The sequence below is a fragment of the Anas acuta genome, chromosome 5 (genome assembly GCF_963932015.1).
Source record: "Anas acuta chromosome 5, bAnaAcu1.1, whole genome shotgun sequence".
NCBI classification, from domain to species: Eukaryota; Metazoa; Chordata; class Aves; order Anseriformes; family Anatidae; genus Anas; species Anas acuta.
Genome location: NC_088983.1, coordinates 41,201,616 through 41,218,405, shown reverse-complemented (window position 1 = coordinate 41,218,405; position 16,790 = coordinate 41,201,616). Strand labels below are relative to the sequence as shown.

The following is a 16,790-nucleotide window of genomic DNA, read 5'->3' as shown; positions in this document are numbered from 1 at the left end:
ACCCGTCCAATAAGTTCTGCAGAAAACGCGCAATAAAAAGTTATTTGCATATTATTTACCTATAATGAGGTAAAAAATCTAAATTGCAAATGAGTTTTGGAGACAAATCAATGCTAAAGGACAACAATTACTTCAGTCATGGTGTGAATTAAAACCACATTAAAAAAGCTTAGGGGCTGTGGCAAGCACATCTTAAGTCCCTGGCAGGTCATTCAAGACCTGGCTTAAGAGGAACAGCAAGCATAAAGTCTAAAACTATGTAGTTTTAAGGTCCACATAAAACAAACAAACCCAAATGACAAAAACCACAAGAAGCTCCAAGAAAACTCAAACTTCCATCCCCTTTAAAGACTGCCCTGAATGCCTGATAACATCTCAGTTTTTCACTATATAATGACAAGACAGAGCTAAAAAATATAAATAAAAGAGGACTCAGAATAGTCTTCCTTTGTTCCCTTTCTCGTGTGTAAAACACAGTGAAAATCAAAATGTTTCCTCAAGGAAAAAAGTGCTGTGTCGGAGCTAAAAATAAATCTAAACACCCTGCTCTTTACCTGAATACTCAAAACCAGCTCTATGGAGGAACTACAGAGGGCACTGTTGTACCAGTTTTCAGGAGTTACAGTCCTGACGGCCTGAGAAACAGAAGACTGCCAGAAAGAAAAGAGAGAAAGAAAGAATCCAGAGTTAGGAGAGCATGCAAATACACTACACCTAATACAGTAATACAGCAAAAAGACTGAAGCTGTATTTCTGAAGGAAAACGGACTGAAAAAATGTTCACGTAGCAGACTGTCAGGCTGATAGGAATACCGCAGTGCACACATTTGGCATTTTCCTTTGTAGTACTTTCCATGGAGAAGGTAACTAATCATAGTACTTCCTTATCCTTTGCAAACAGCAACCTCTTCCAGGAATCCCAGTCATAATCAATATGAAAATGAGTGATGCCCATCGTGCACTTCTTCCCCAGACAGAATTTATCAACACGCAGTATCTTCATATTGTATAGTTCTCTGTAAAAGGCCAATTCTGTTTTATTCCTTTTTTCCTAAGGACAGTTACAAATCAATTATTTCTATTTTGAAAACAGTAATGTTGGTGCAATATAAACCAAATGAAATCCTAGTCCTTCTGTAAGAATTGCCTTTAAACATACTGATCAGAAACAGTAAGCGTCCAGCTGAGAGTAACGCAAACATGCAATTGCTGTATGTATGACGTTCATATCAAATAGGGGTGTATTCAATAAGTCAGCTTAAATAAGTGATTGTGTAAGAAAACAAAATGATTTTTACACAAAGAATGGGCTCCAGAGATAAAAATGTTTATGAAAACAAATTTGATAAATGTTTTACTGTTCAATTTTATAAAAGCTCTTCTATCCTTGATTGCATTTTATTAGAATTATCCCCAATTATATTTCATTAAAAAACAATAAATTTTAAAACATGCATTACTGCTGCCTAATGAGGATTGCAAACAATATAAAGCAGGTAGTTGCTTCGGCACAGAATAAGATTCTTCTTTTTTTTTTTCCTCTCCATTTTTTTCATGTCTATCCTTAAGAAGCCTGATGAAGTTGCCAAGCAAGAAACCGAAGTACTGAAATAAGATACTGATAGCATCATCCACTTAAATGAAACCGTACAGGAGAAAGGTGCTGCTCATTTTTCAACAATCTGCTGGAAAAAACAAAGCAAAACAAAACCACAAGAAACATGTTTTACAGTATTATAGCAAAAAGCATAGGATACATTATGAACACTGACTTGAAATCACATTTAAAGAAGAAAAGCTAAATGAAAGATATTTTCAAAATAAGTTGGGCATAACAAACCAAAGAATAACGGTTAGCAGAGAAGATGCTCAAGCAAATAGACAAAACATCTACCAGAAAATTGTCTACAGTTACGTGCATGAATGAACAAAAACAAACAAAACCAAAACCACACACGTTGCCTGTGGATACTCACTCACATCCACATGCATAAAAACTGTGATGGTAACTGTGAAGAAACTGTCTCTCTAAGCATGAATAGACAGATACTACACGAAAGGAAATCTCCACAGAAAATCAAAATCCAATTATTATTTATAAATGAAATTTGAAAAAAAATGCAAAGCCAGACACCACAGCTATATTTACCAGGAAAGACCCCAGTTCTTTCACAGACACTAAAACCATGGAATGCTTGTAATTAAGTAATTGTTAATAAAAAAAATAAAAAAAAAAATAGCACGCATGTTGGAAACAGGTTTCATCCAGGTTTTTCTCATGTTTAGCTTCCAAACAAGCAACATATATGCAACATTAAGTGAAAGTCAACTAAACTTAAATTGGTATATATGCTGACTTCAGGCTAATTCTGTTTCTAAATCAAAATTATTTTAGAATTGCTGAACATATTACCAGTCTAGTGATCTATATAGCAATTGTTTTTCATTAGCATTGCTTCTGACTAATAGTCCAGTTTTATTCTAAAAGTTTCACCTTACTTTGTTGTTTTTAAGTATTAGTAAATTTTCACTATTATTATTTTCATACTCCTTTTGAAGTATGTTAAGTCTGCAGGCAGGCTGCATGCAGGTAACCAAAACTAATAGTTTTTCTTAACTACACAGTATTAATAAAAGAAGTGCATATTAACCCACTAAACATCAACTACAACACTGGACCAAAACAAGCAAAGGTCTTAAATTATGATACCCGTTAACTCTGCATAAAATTAACTGTGTTTTAACTTAGAAATGTTGTAGTTCATTTCCACAGACGTGCAATTGAATCCAAATGGGGCTATTACTGAAGCTGTTGAGTCTATGCATGTCACCTAAATAAAATTCAAACCACAAAAAAAGTTTTGATAACGTTTACAAAATTGACTTAAACATTTTAATGTATTTTTCCATTTAACTACAATACCGAATGCCAAAATGTTAATAGATGACTCTAAATATTCAAGATATTTAACAAGATATTTGAGGTTCCTTTCTCCCCATGCAATACAGCACATTAAAACCAATTTTACTATCGTAATTTATTCAAAGCTTGATTATGAGCAATAGCTGCTAGAAGAAATACAGCATTGTTGATTCATATACAAGCATTTCACTTAACTACATTGGATAATAGCAGTGCTCCTAAGGAGCATAAAAGCAAAGTGATTAGAAGTCATTACTGTTAATTAGCATTCACTTTACATTGATAGGGATGAACCTTTTCTGTGCTGAACAAATGGAAAGCTTTTATCTGAACGTCTGCCAAACCTGGTCAAGGTAGGCACAGAAATAAAATGTCAGTGACCAGTAAGTAGAATTCAAAACAAAAATAACAAAAAAAGCAAAACAAAATCTACGGATGTATCATCATCCAATTAGTGAGATTCAGTTTTTAAACAGGAAGAGGTTTGAAGGGAATGAATAAAACTGGAAACTCATACTTCACATTCTGCAATCTCACTGATAAAAGGAGGAAATGTGTGTTTATCAAGCTTGCTGTGAGTGCACGGTTCATTTGGCGTCCAGTAAACAATGCCTGGCTGCCCATTTCCAAATGCATGTGAGAATCTTGCAACCCAGAACATCATATTCAGCAGGCAAGGTCACACTAGAGATGCCCTGGAAATAGGAAATTAGGAAAACCTGGCAATCAGAGGTTTAAAGCTGACCAGAACAAGCCCTCAGGCTTGCTTACCATCTTTCACCACCAGCCTGACTGTCTCTGCTTATTCAATATTAACACAACAAGACAGAGTGAGTGAAAACAACTCCACACACCTAACAGGAGAAATACAGTGACTTTTTTGTTTACATGAGGCTCAACATTTCTCACGGTAAGAAATGTTTGAGGTAGTCTCAAACGTTGCTCAAGATCCCATTCTGGAAGGAAAACTGACCCCTCCTGAACAGTTCAGATGAGACAGGCATCCTGTTGATTAAAAAATTTCCTTGTTCCCTTCTCATTTTAAAATTCAAACTAAACACACACACATACACACAAAATGTCTTGAGAATGGAACAAGATCTATAATTATTTTTATTGTGTCTGAAGTACTGCTAACTGTGTGATTACTTCTTAACCTCTTCCTTTAACTTATTCATCGCTGGTTCTTATTCATTGCTGGTGACAATGGTCAATCCCCTAGGTGGAGGAAGCTATAGAGCTTCGATCCAGAATTAAAAGAAAAAATAAGTCAATTAAACAAACAAAAAACAAAAACAAACAAACAAAAAAAAACAACATTGAATGTGCTGAGTGCAAAGAGACAATTCAATTCTTACAGGTAAACTCATTCTAAAGGTAGAGGAATTGTTATTCTAAAAGGTAGAGGAATTCAGTGTATATTGCATGAAAAATCACATTAAATATTTTGCCTTAGAAGTAATCTTATTTTGCAAGGAAGCACAGTTATTTATCTTTTGTCACGGTAGGTAGCCATTTAATAGAATTTCTAAAAGTTTACATACAACATTCATGACTAAAGGCAAGAAAAAATGTGCCAAAAGATACAATGTCCAAATGTTTACCTAATCAACATGACTAGTAGAGGGCACAAAAAATAAATTCTATTGTTTCATCTGTCAGTGTTTCCCTTGACACTTCAGGATGTTTTTTTCAATACTAACATTTAATTTACTCTACAAAAATTGTATTTCAACCCCGGAATTATATGTAAAGCTAATCTATCAAAGTATCGGTATTCTCAATTTGCATATCTTAAGATATGGAGAAAAAAATCAAGGAGGGGTGAGTTGTTTTTGTTTTGTTTTGTTTTCCAGAAATTTTGCATAAAAATAAATACCTCTTCCTATAATTTAATCTTTATCAAATTTTTTTTAGAAATATACCTTTAAGAAATTAGCCTACACATCCACACACACACAAATTGTAATAAGGAAAACATCAAATTTTCTTCAATTGAAGAAAATGGGAAATGATGACTGAAACTGCTCCAGAGACTTCTGAGCTCTCTGAATCCGATCAGTAAGAGAAGGAAGCTACCTGCTTTGTCTGAACATTTATAAACTGCAAGATTAGTTTGGCGAACAGCATGCTGTGGACCTGATATTAGATTCTTGAGGTCAATTGACATTCCTTAACTAATACTATTTAGATCTTTAAGACTCCCAAGGAAGTCTGCAAACCTTATTTATACATGTTAAGAATACAGGATTAGACTTTATCATGCAAATACTGTCACTGAAGTCACAGAGACTACCAAGAGCTGATTAAGATGGATACCTAAAAGCCAAGTGACTATTTCTAAATACTTTACTGTCTGTCTTATAAAACATTTTTTAAACACTGAGTACCTGCGGTAGAAAGTTCTACTAGATTTACTCATGAACCTTCACTGGGAACACCCAGAAGTTTGGCCACAAAGTCAGCCATCAGCACCAAACCTGACGATCCTTTTTTACCCATTAGCTCCAGCAGCTCAGTTCTGAAGAACAGCGAAAGGAAGACTATTTCCGTAGCATGGAAGACTATTACCTATAACGAGGAACCGAAAGCTTTATTTTCTATCACAGAATTAATCCCTATACAAAGGCCACAGGATAATCTAGTATTCTATTCATTTATCTCAAACCCTAGCTCTGTTTGCTGAAGAACTTCAAGTCTTAGGGAGTTTCACTGAATAATGAGAGTACCTAAATTATCTCTATTCCACCCAAACCTGCATTGACAACATACTTTGTGTCAGACAAAGTATCACCTGAAGTAACACCAAATTGCAAATTTCATCTGTCAGACGGACAGAAATACTTCCTGTCTTCAGTAAATATCCATGTCGGTCTATTTCAAAAATCATGATCCTGCCCATAAAAAAAAATAATTAAATACATGAGTCAGACTACATTAATAAGCTCTTTGTTGCTGCAACTACAAAGCACATTACCTATTCTTAGTAACTGACTGAGTTATAAGATCACTGCTCAAGGATGTGGTATTATTTTAAAAAATGAATTTTCTTTCTTTCCCCTTCCACAAGGCTGATAAAATGAAATTCTGCCACAAGCAAAAGCTATTTTTGCTAAAATATTTCATAAATCCAATATACCCAACATCAATTCTTACTTTTCAGATGATAACCAATGAATGGTATCATAATTAATAATCCTTCAGTCCTGAGATCCAGTATATTAATTTCTTTCAAGTATACTTTTTTTTTTCCTGTAAGCTTGCAGGTTCAGAACCCAGAAAGTGCACCACAAAAAGAACTGACAGAAATACGTTAAAACTGAAAATACACAGAAAGTCAACATGCATGCTTTACAATAAGCATACACAAATATATTACACAGAAACAACAAACAGAATCAAGTTTTTGAAATACTAAATTTGAAACACTCAAGTACTGAAAAGTTATAGAAGATGAAAAATAGTTTGAAGAAAAAAAAAAAAAAAAAAACTTTTAATCAATATAGTTCTAGATTTCCACAAATCACCCCAGCAGTAGAAACTTACCAAACATAAGCAAAGCCTTCACAGAACACAGAAGACAAGGCATGAAACCTGGAAAAGGACAGCACTGTCTACTAAAACCCAGAATTGAAACAAATTATCTTGCATTGGTTTGTATAGTCTGTAAGCTGCTATAACCACTACTCTAAACAAAGCTTTAGCCGTAGATCCCTGGGATATAGAATACAACCCAACATTCAACAGAAATCCATCCAACACACAACCTCTCTCACACCACTGTAATGTATGCTTGCGTAAAACATTAACGCATTATTTGGACAATATCATAATTGCACTGATGAGGGAGAAAGTAGTTAAAGCCTATGCTGAGGAATGCATTACAGGAATGTTTCATTAAAACCCCTGCACGCTCCATTCCTTCTAATCAATAAAGGGAAAGAAACAGCTTTTCTACACATTTCCTGATATCAAAGATATAGACATGACAAAAACCTGAATGATAATTCAGATAACTAAGAAACTCTAGAGCTTACACGCTTACTGGAAAAAGCCGCAATATGCAAAGTGACAAATATTGACAATCAAAGATATCAGGAATCCTTATTCAGTAATATGGATAAGAAGTTAAATTATTCATTAGAATTCAGAATTTACATGCATCACAAAGTAAAAATACTACTATCAGGTGAGGACTGCCAGGTTAGATGCATTCAGGTATCATATAAATACTCTGATATATTTCAAAATATATACAGAATAAAGACAATCTAAAATAGGACATTACCCAAGAAAAGCGTAAATATAAATTTACAATCATCTAGGTTTTGGACAATAAAATTAACAGGTTTACAGTCATTGGCAGTCAACATCACTTTTTGAGTCCCTTGAACTACAACAAGACTGTTGCCCTGGGTTTCCAAGCACTGCAGAGGAACATTTAACCTTTTAAATGTCAGGCGTTCATAATGTTTTATTTTATTTTATTTAAATCACATACTTTTGATTTCATCCTACCAGTTTTTTCAAATGTGGTTGGTTCTTAATTATTTTTTTTTTTCCAAATAAACAAGTACCTTTAATTGTAACATTCTTTACAATGTAAAAGCAAGGCATGTTATGCAATTTTCAACTCGACACACCTTTCCTGCACAGTTAGCCCCAAACCATTTGACAGAAAAACAAAGATGCATTATTTTGACCAGTGTTTTAAAATTAAGTTCACTTAAGGATGCATTTTTACAAGCCTCCTGCAGAATTCCACTTATCCTTTCAATAGAGAGCAAATTGAGCTCTCTGTTTTAAACATCTAAAAAAAAAAAATCATAAAGGAAAATCACAAGTGATTAAAACTTATATAGTAAGGCTACAAAACTGCAGTCATAAAATGTGCAAAATAAAAAAGTTTTCTAAATTATTTTCAATATAGAAGTTTCATCTCCTTTTCTTAAAACTAAAAACACAAAGAGTTAAAGCTCTTGCAGATTACTTCCACCTGCTATATACAATTATTCATCAGAATATGCAAGACTTCTACCGAAACTTTTGCACCAGAATTTCATAGATATATTTGACTACAAGGGTTATCCAAAGAGTAATAATATGTTAAAATAACCTTTATGTTAGTATTTGTATCTTTAAACTATCATATAGTGGAATTAATATTTCTATACAGGAAAGAAATAGTTATTTGGTTCCAGACAACTTGATAACATCTCTTTCAGTTGTAGTTATAATTATCATGTATTAACTTCCAAAGCAGAAGTTGTCAAGATTTAACATTAGCATTAATTTATGTCAAGCATCCATTTCTCCAAAGACAGCAAGGATCGAAAAGGAAGTATGATCTTAATTGCCTCTAATCTGCCCATTTTTAATTAAATTTATCAGTAATTTATTATGTTACACTGTGGCAGAAAACTGCTAGCATGCAGCTTTAAGAGACAGCATATACTAACTAGTCCTTCTAATTTCTAATACTATCAGGATTCGTAAGACATATAAAAGTGCTGTGCCATATTTCTTTAAATTTCTGTACTGCATGATATGCACATTCCATTTAAAACCTCCATGAAGCACTCTAGAGTGCTACAGCCTACATGCACTATTCTCCTATTGAGTAGTCTCATACTCAACACAGGTACATGATCTTGATTTTCCCTTTCAAAGATGCTTAGAAAAATGTAACATCCAATTTCAACACAGTTCAGAAAGTGCTCTGCATTCAAACCACTTAGTCTAATCTGAAAGTTTTTTGATTTTTTTTTCTACTAAACAAAGAATAAGCTAAAGGTTTATGAATCTCAATTCTAGTTTCAATGGAAAAAATAGAAAAAGTGGAAAGGGTGCTGGAAAACGTTCAATACCTGAACTGAAGACCAAAACTATCTTCAGCTGAAGTTTCAAAAAGTGGTCTACCAGTTTTATCCGTAAAATTAAATGTGTATTTATTTTTAGTAACCATAAATATGTTTTTCTGAACATTGTATTGTTTTAGTACTGTGCACTGCAGACATCAACACAATAAAATGCCACGGCTATTACGTGATATATTAGAATATAGTTGGAGGGCTACCAGAATCAAAAACATAAAACATTCTGTAATACTTTGTGAACTATCAGCAACATAAAAACAAACAATAGATTCTGTTTTATAGAGCATAAGAGCAAACAAATGGAAATGTACATACCTTAATTTCTATGCGTTGATAAATGCACAAAGCCTCAAAAACCTCTAATTCAAGTAATCAAACAATGCAGTATTTCAAATATCAAACTACATAAACATTTGGTTTGGGCCTTAAATGTGGATTAATAAGCCTGATTTACACTGTATGAAAAAGGGAATAAATTGAATAAAGTTACACCATGTATTTACAGTGCAAAGGAATTTGCAGAACAAAGGAATAAAAGTTAAACTTTTTAACAATAAAAGTGTCCAAAGCTTTTCTCAAATACCTAAGTGGATCACTTACCTAAATTCATAAATGAGTCAAGCAATTTAAGCAATAAAAGCATATTTAAGCGCTATAATTGTCCTCAAGTATTTCATTCTTTTCATTTAGCATACCTTAACAAGTTTCAAGAGGTGGTAAAGGTCTTCAACCTCATCCTCCTGACACGCAGTATACACTCTTCCACTATTTACGGTGGTACCCTTAATGACACAACGATAGAGTGGCAAATCCAATGCATCAGCGTAGAGCTCAATGGCATGGTGTCCAACTGTCTGATACATATAGCTGTCCAATTCATCAGTCTGCCCTGCCACAGTCAAGAAATAATCACATTAGGTACATAATTTCAACAGTTACAGATAACTATAATACTTCAAAGCACTGAGAATGTATAGATGTTAATATTTTTTTGGTTCACAAACAGATGTTTGCTGACATTACCTCTATAAACATGGAAAGGAAAAAAAAAAAGGATGGCTTTCTACACCCAACAGACATATGTCAAGAACATGCTAACTATTTGGAAATTGTGCAGATTACTTCTCCTTTGGAATTCCTCCCTTCTTCATCCAAATATCTTGAACTGGTCCAACTCTGCTATTATTTATATGGTAATTCAAATACAAGCATATCTCAGAGGCACAAACCCAAGTCCGTTTCAGCATATTCGGTGCAAGAAATCTGGAGTGCAGTGCAACAGTGAAAATAAGCAACAGGTTGTCACAATTTCCAAAATTTTTACTGTTTAAATTGTTATCATGGTCATGAAGAGACAAGAACAGGTTATTTGAACCCAATGCTACAATGTTTTGACATTAGTTAACGGAGAGGAGAGGAGAGGAGTCTCTGCTGCTGTTTCCTTAATCAGCAGAAAAAAAGTTAACTGAATTTTCTTGTAAGTAATTTGTAGCTAATAAATGGGGGGGGAAGAGTTAAAATACAGGTGTTTTGGATTACAACTAAATCACAAACTCTCTGATAAAGGCATTATATATAAACATCTTTCAAATAATTTTTCAAATAGGTTAAAAAAAAATCCTGATGTTTCCTCATTTATTAAAAGCTAGTGCAGTTCACTATTTTAATGTTAATTTGTTAATACTGTCACTCCTCTTAATTTACACACAAACACATTATGCACCTCTGCTGTACCTCTAGCACCTCTTGCAAGGAGAAAGGTCTATAATATTGATCAAGGTAAATAATTTGTGATGTAACAATTAGGTCATGTCACATTTGATGCCATGCAACAGTAACAAAGATACGTATTTGCTCAAAATGGGCAAATCCAAACCCATAATTACAACTAACCAAGCTAAACCAGAACAGTTGGCATAAAAGAAAACTCAGTATTTTTCAACATACATAAAATATGACAAGGTCTTTAAACTGATATCCAGTTCAGAATACTGAGTTTCTTTATTAATTGAGACTCTCCAGGCAACAGTGGTACAAGATAAAATAAAATGAATGGCATAGAATCCACCATTGCCTGAAGCACCTCAATTAACTTTCCACAAAATTTCCAACTACACACTTAAAGAGAGCATTTTATGATTTTAATGACAATATACTACGTTTCTGATGTGGATATATTAAAGACAACATACTTCAACAAGATTAGAGATGATTATGTCCTAGCTACAAAGAAAATAAATTGTTACTGTATTCCCAAGCATTTGCCAGTTCTGTCCATGACTCATTTGTGATGTCAGCTCCCATTTTGTTTCACTTCCTCTGTATAGCTTCCTAACATGCAGTTTCCAGGTATCATGCCTAACTGTTTAACATACATTGAAAAGTTAACATATGGTAATATATTTTAACATATTTATTATATTCCCCTACCAGCTGGGTAACAAATCACTTCATTTTACATTCTAGTCCAACACAGAAGTAAGCAGTAGTCATCTCCCCCTCTTACCTCACCACTGGCTTAGACCAATGAGTTGCTCCCATTATCTTTCACAACAATAAGCCTAGGCCTAGCCTGTGAGGAACTGATCATTTCTGATCCAAGCTAGAAGGAAGGAAAAAGGAAGGAAGAATGTGTACCAAGGTCAATTGCAATCCAATTGGTTCCTTGATCCAGTTCACAAATGCTGGGCTAGAATAATGGAGGAAGATAAATGAGGATAAAAACACAAGCAAGCAGCTGCAAAACAGCTGCTTATTTTTTGCAACTTGTATGGTTTCTGCCAGTTTAAAGCATTTCTAGAAATAGGGTGTTTGTTTTGTTCAGTGATGTCCTGTACCACCTTTTACTATTTGAGCTACTGAACGCGTACAACCTCTTCATACACCACCAAAACATTTGTATTTTCCCTTTTTCAATTTGTGTAAGTCTTTCTTTTAACTGATCTTCATCTTGTGTGATGTCCCCCTTCCCTGAAGGAAAAGATTTTTCCTCAGTCTCTGGGATTTCTTCAATAAACCCTTCAATATAAATACATATATAGAAAGGAACCTAAGATGGGCACAGTTGTGCATCTGTTGCTTTTAATTAAAGAAAAAAAAAAGAGAAAAACAAACAAACAAACATAAGAATTAAAGCTTTCCTACCTGTGCTTTCAGCAGGTCTTAAATTGGCTAGAGCAACAATCTGATGCCCAGCAGCAACACATTGCATCATATTATAACAGCTGTCCTTCCCACCACTGTAAGAAAAATAAAACAGTGGCAATTAAGTAAAAATGCTGCTAAAAATTTTAGCCCCTTATGGCTTTTGCCTAGCTGCTACAATTTAGTATCAACAGAGCTGGTTGCAAAGTTTTCAAATAAAATGCAAAATATTAGCAGGAGCATAAGGATGATTTCACCATAGTAAAGCTTAAACAATGTTTGTATAGATATGCATAATATCTATATACAGCATCCATAAAGCATGCATCCAGTTCTAATCTTTATCCCATTTCTTATCAGAGAACTTCCACAAAAACAAACAAACAAACAGTTAAACTGGAATCCGTTCAGAACAAGGATTATCAAGGACTAAACCCACAAAAAAACACCAGTATCTGTTCCGGAGAGCCACCAGTGTTAGCAGTCATTTTAGATAAAGACACTCATTTAGTAATATTTATACTTCATGAGATACATCTGCAAAAGTTTCAACATTTTGTACATTTGTACATCCCATTGCCAGAAGTTATAATTATTACAGGTAGTAATTTCAGCTGGCTCTGCATGGAACATGCTATTTTTTACAACAGATACCTGCAGATAACAATTATGAGAGCTGATTAAAAAAATAAATAGAAAAACAAGCAGAACAATATTCTTTTCTGAGGCCAAGAGATGATACCATAAACATGGAGAATTAAGTTTGACTGAATTGAATCCAGTAAGGGTCCTGGACCTACTGGAACCTTTTCTGCTCTCAGTGAGGAAAGAATCCTGCTCTCCTGGTGGAACTGAAACAGAAGCTTTTCCACAAATGTTAATCTCTATCAAAGAAATGTTACAGTCTTACAGCAAAACGAAGACTGGTGTAGCATATACACCATTTACAAAACCTACATTCAGATTCCCAGCCTTCAACCTACAACTGCAAAAATCAGCTTAGGGCAGGAACTGGAACACAGATCTAGATCAGCTCCATAAAACTACTCCTTGCCTTACACTCACTGAGACAGGGAAAGGACAACAGACAGTAGTAACAAACAATCCTTGCTACAGCAGGCCACTAGTTTCCTTGTGGCCACAGTATTTCTATCAAATTTCTTCAGCTTTTTCAACAAAAAGTTTCCTGTCTTATCTACCCTTTATGCAAGAGCTTGAAGCTATTCCCCTTCATTTTATCCATGCTAAAGTTCTGTATGCTGACCCTAATTGTAATTGTGTAACTCAAACCTCAAGTAGAAACAGTATCAACAACATGGCATCCTTTTGTACTTTACAGATTGTCATAAAGCAGGTGCTTATGTTTCAGTGTTATAAAAGTAAATATAAATATGATAATAAGTAGATTTCTAATTTGAGGTTCCATCTGTACCTGACATTATTTTCATGCATACCTACAACTTTCTTCTAATCTATATACGGACAAAAGTATAAAATCATATGTTCATTAGTTCTGGATACTGGGCTTGATAGCTTGAAAACACAGTTAGCATTCATTTCATAAAGTGAAATTTCAGGTTTAACAGACACATACTGAGACAAAGGCTCTTTTCTTTCTGAATGGATTCATTTTCAAAGTATGAGCCTCCCACTAGCTCTAATTTCAACTCCAAACAAGAAAAATAATTATGACAGCTGATATTTCCCTATGCTGTTTAGAGCATTTCAATATTAAAATTGAATTATTTTTAAATTAAATTTTAAATTAAAAATAAAAAGACACCAGAATAAACCTATTAATCTTTTAAATTAATTACAATTAGTTGAATTCAAATTTATTGTTTTAAGATGAGGCTACATTCAGATTTTCCAAATTTGACCAAAATTTCTAGAGTACCTTCTGTATCACATGCTACTATAATATTTATTTTCTGCATTATTGTTATCGTAGCCCTAGAAAATAACTGTCAAGAAACAAATGGAAATAGTGCCCACCTACAAGGTCTTCTAATCTAACTGTAAAACACAAGGCAATTAAGGCCAATGAAGCCAGACATCTAGACATCAATAGTGTAGGAGGAAGGTGGACCCAGCATAGGCCCAGCCTGGCTGAGAGCTAGGCTGTGTTGGTGTGAAAAAGAATAATAATAATAATAATAATAATAAAAAAAGGCACTAAGAAGAGCTATGAAGACAGATACTGAAGTAGCTTTGAAAATGTTGCCTGGAAACTCCTCTCAGTTGTCATCATAGAAGAAACCACAAAGCCTTTTTGTAGAGAAGTGTACGAAGCTGGGCTACAAACAGGACTAGTTTTGACAGTCCTCCGGGTATGTCAACAGGTAGGCTTATCAATGAACAAAATATTAGAAGAAAAAAAGTAGGGTAATGTAAAGACATAATTCCATAAAAGAATTCTGGGAAAAAAAAAAAAAAGTACTTGCTATTGACAAATATAACCATTTAAAGTAAGAAAATTCTAGAAGAATTAAAGAGTTGAAAAAAACATATTTCAGTTGGAAGACTGGCTTTAAAAAGTCTATGATTTAGCACAATATACAATACAGGGTTTAGCCCGTAAATACCACTTTAATAGCAAGACTATCAACTTTAAGTGTGGGCAACGTTTTAGAAGAAAAAGAAACAGGCTGAAGTAGTTTTATACATAATCCTGACCTTTTCAAAAGTAAGAACCACTTTTTTTTTCTTCTGATCTTTGAGGCTAGCTCTGTTACAAAGATTTCAGACACTTTGATGTCTCTTTAAAACTCTTCTTAAAACTATTACTGAAACTAAATCCATCCTTGTAAAACTGCCCATTAAAATAGCAATTGTGTTTCAAACCTGTTTTAGGATTTTATTTCATCCTGCCTTTTAACACATTCCTCTGCTTAGAGAATATCAAAATAAATAAACCTGGAAGACTGAATCTTATCTCTAAAAGAAGAAAAAGCACTGAAGCTGATTTTCCTACTCTGTATTTAAGCAGGTCTTGAGAAGTGTAATTAGCATCTGTTGTATAATTTGGATGATGTTTGCAGTGACTTGTAACTGTTGGGGCCAAACCACAATTTCAACAGGCCTTGACATTCTACACTGCCTGAGAGAATTTAATAGATTAAATGTTAAGACTTCAGTAAAGTTAGTACACCCAAAAATAAAAATGCTCTGCTCATATATACACAACCCTTTTCCATTTACAGGTTCCCTAGCTTGCTGTCTTCTAATTCACTATTATTTCTCTAGAAAGGAATGCACTGCACCTGTCTTTGCTAGGAAAACAAACTAGTATTAATCTCTTTTAAAAAATTAAAAAAAAAAAAAAAAAAAGGCTGTTTACAGTACAACTGTAGAAACTGACGAAAGCAGCAGGACTGTGGAGTGCAAAAAAAGCAGCCCCAGAAGACTTGGCTGTGTCAAACTGCAACTATTAAACAAGCTCTGTCTTTTTTAAAGTGAGCAAAATTAAATGCCTCTCAGAAGACACACTAGGAAAGCTATCATAGGAGATCATAAGACATTGGGGGAAAAAAAATATCTGAAATCTGAACTGAAAGTAGCAAACTCCCCCTGACTGTCCGGGACTTGGCAAAGGCCCCGCAGCCCCAGGCAGGCAGCTCGGGCATAAGATTTTTCTTATGCAAGAATCTTGTTTTGGGTGGGCGGGTGGTTGTTTTGGGGGGTGCACGTTTTGCTGTGTTTTTACAGAGAGCTCTCGCCCGTGTCCCGGCAGCGAGGGGAGGCGAATACAGAAGCCGCTGCAGACCTCTCGCTGCCTGCAGGCGGGGACCTCCAGCCCTGTGCCCCCGCAGCCCTGCCTCCCTCCCTCCTCCCTCCCGCGGAGCCGGGCCGGGGCGGCGGACAGCAGGCGCGGGGCCGGGCCGGAGGACGGCGCTAGGCGGAGCACGACCCCGGCCTGTCCCCCGCGCCCTCCCTCCCTGTCGGCAGCCCTGGCCCGTTACCTGATGAGAGCCACCACCCGCATGGCGCCCGCTGCCCCGCGACGGGACGGAGCCCAGCCAGCCCGCCACCCGCGCACGCCGCCGGCCCCGCCGTGTGCTCCCGCTGCCGCCCGGCCGCCTCCCTGCAGCGCGCCCTCCTCCCGGGGCGGCCGCGCAGACTGCCTGCCCCAGCTACCGGCGGGCTCGCCGGGCCGCCGCCGCCTCGCCCTGCGGCGGCCCGGGCGGCCGCTCCCTGCCGCAGCCGAGAAGCGGGGGCCGATGCGCAGCGGCCGGTGGCGGCCCGGCTGCGGGGCGGCGAGCGGAGCGGCGGCGGAGGCACCGCGCGGGGCGCCTATGTGAGGGCAGGCCGCGGGGCCGGGCCGGGCCGGCGCTGCCGGGTGCTGCGGGGAGCACCGCGGGGCTCGCCCCGAGGCGGCGGGGTCAGCGGCGGCCCCTCCGAGGGGCCCCTGCCCTGTTAGTGTCCCGGGAGCCGGCGCGGCGGACGCCGGAGGGGGCGGCGGGCAGGAGGAGGTCTGCCTGCTGCAGGCCTCGGCGCTGCGCTGCGCGCTAACATGTCCACCTGCAGCGCTGGGCCAGAAACCTCGTGTAGGGCTCATGTGGGGCAGCTTTCTGAACGACCCCGCCGCTATGCGTGTCGTACTGTATCCCCTATAGGTTTCTAGGCTGAATCGGCAGAAAGCTGCTACAAATGCCTTGTCTCCAAATCCAGGCACAATTTTCTTTCTCCCGAGCCACAGGAGAAATTTACTGGGTTATTTCTGCTGATGTGTCATCCCAAATAGCGTTCAGTCGAGTAAATAGACTAAGTGTTAGACCACCAAATAAAAACACTTTGGGGGGGTGCAGGAGTGTTGAACCATGTCTGTATGTTGCAGAGCAGTCTGA

At 36.7% G+C, this 16,790-nt stretch overlaps 1 protein-coding gene across 1 annotated transcript in view; it reads right to left on the bottom strand.

The window, feature by feature from the left end:
- The window catches only part of DPH6 (diphthamine biosynthesis 6), a 195,633-nt gene extending 179,110 nt beyond the window's left edge, over positions 1-16,523 (bottom strand). The window contains exons 1-3 of the mRNA XM_068684356.1: positions 15,906-16,523; positions 11,944-12,038; positions 9,495-9,688 (exon numbers count right to left, since the gene is read on the bottom strand). Coding sequence (XP_068540457.1) covers positions 9,495-9,688; positions 11,944-12,038; positions 15,906-16,501 — 885 coding nt within the window. The 5' untranslated portion in view covers positions 16,502-16,523. The remainder of the gene's footprint in view (positions 1-9,494; positions 9,689-11,943; positions 12,039-15,905) is intronic.
- Positions 16,524-16,790: the final 267 nt, after the last annotated feature.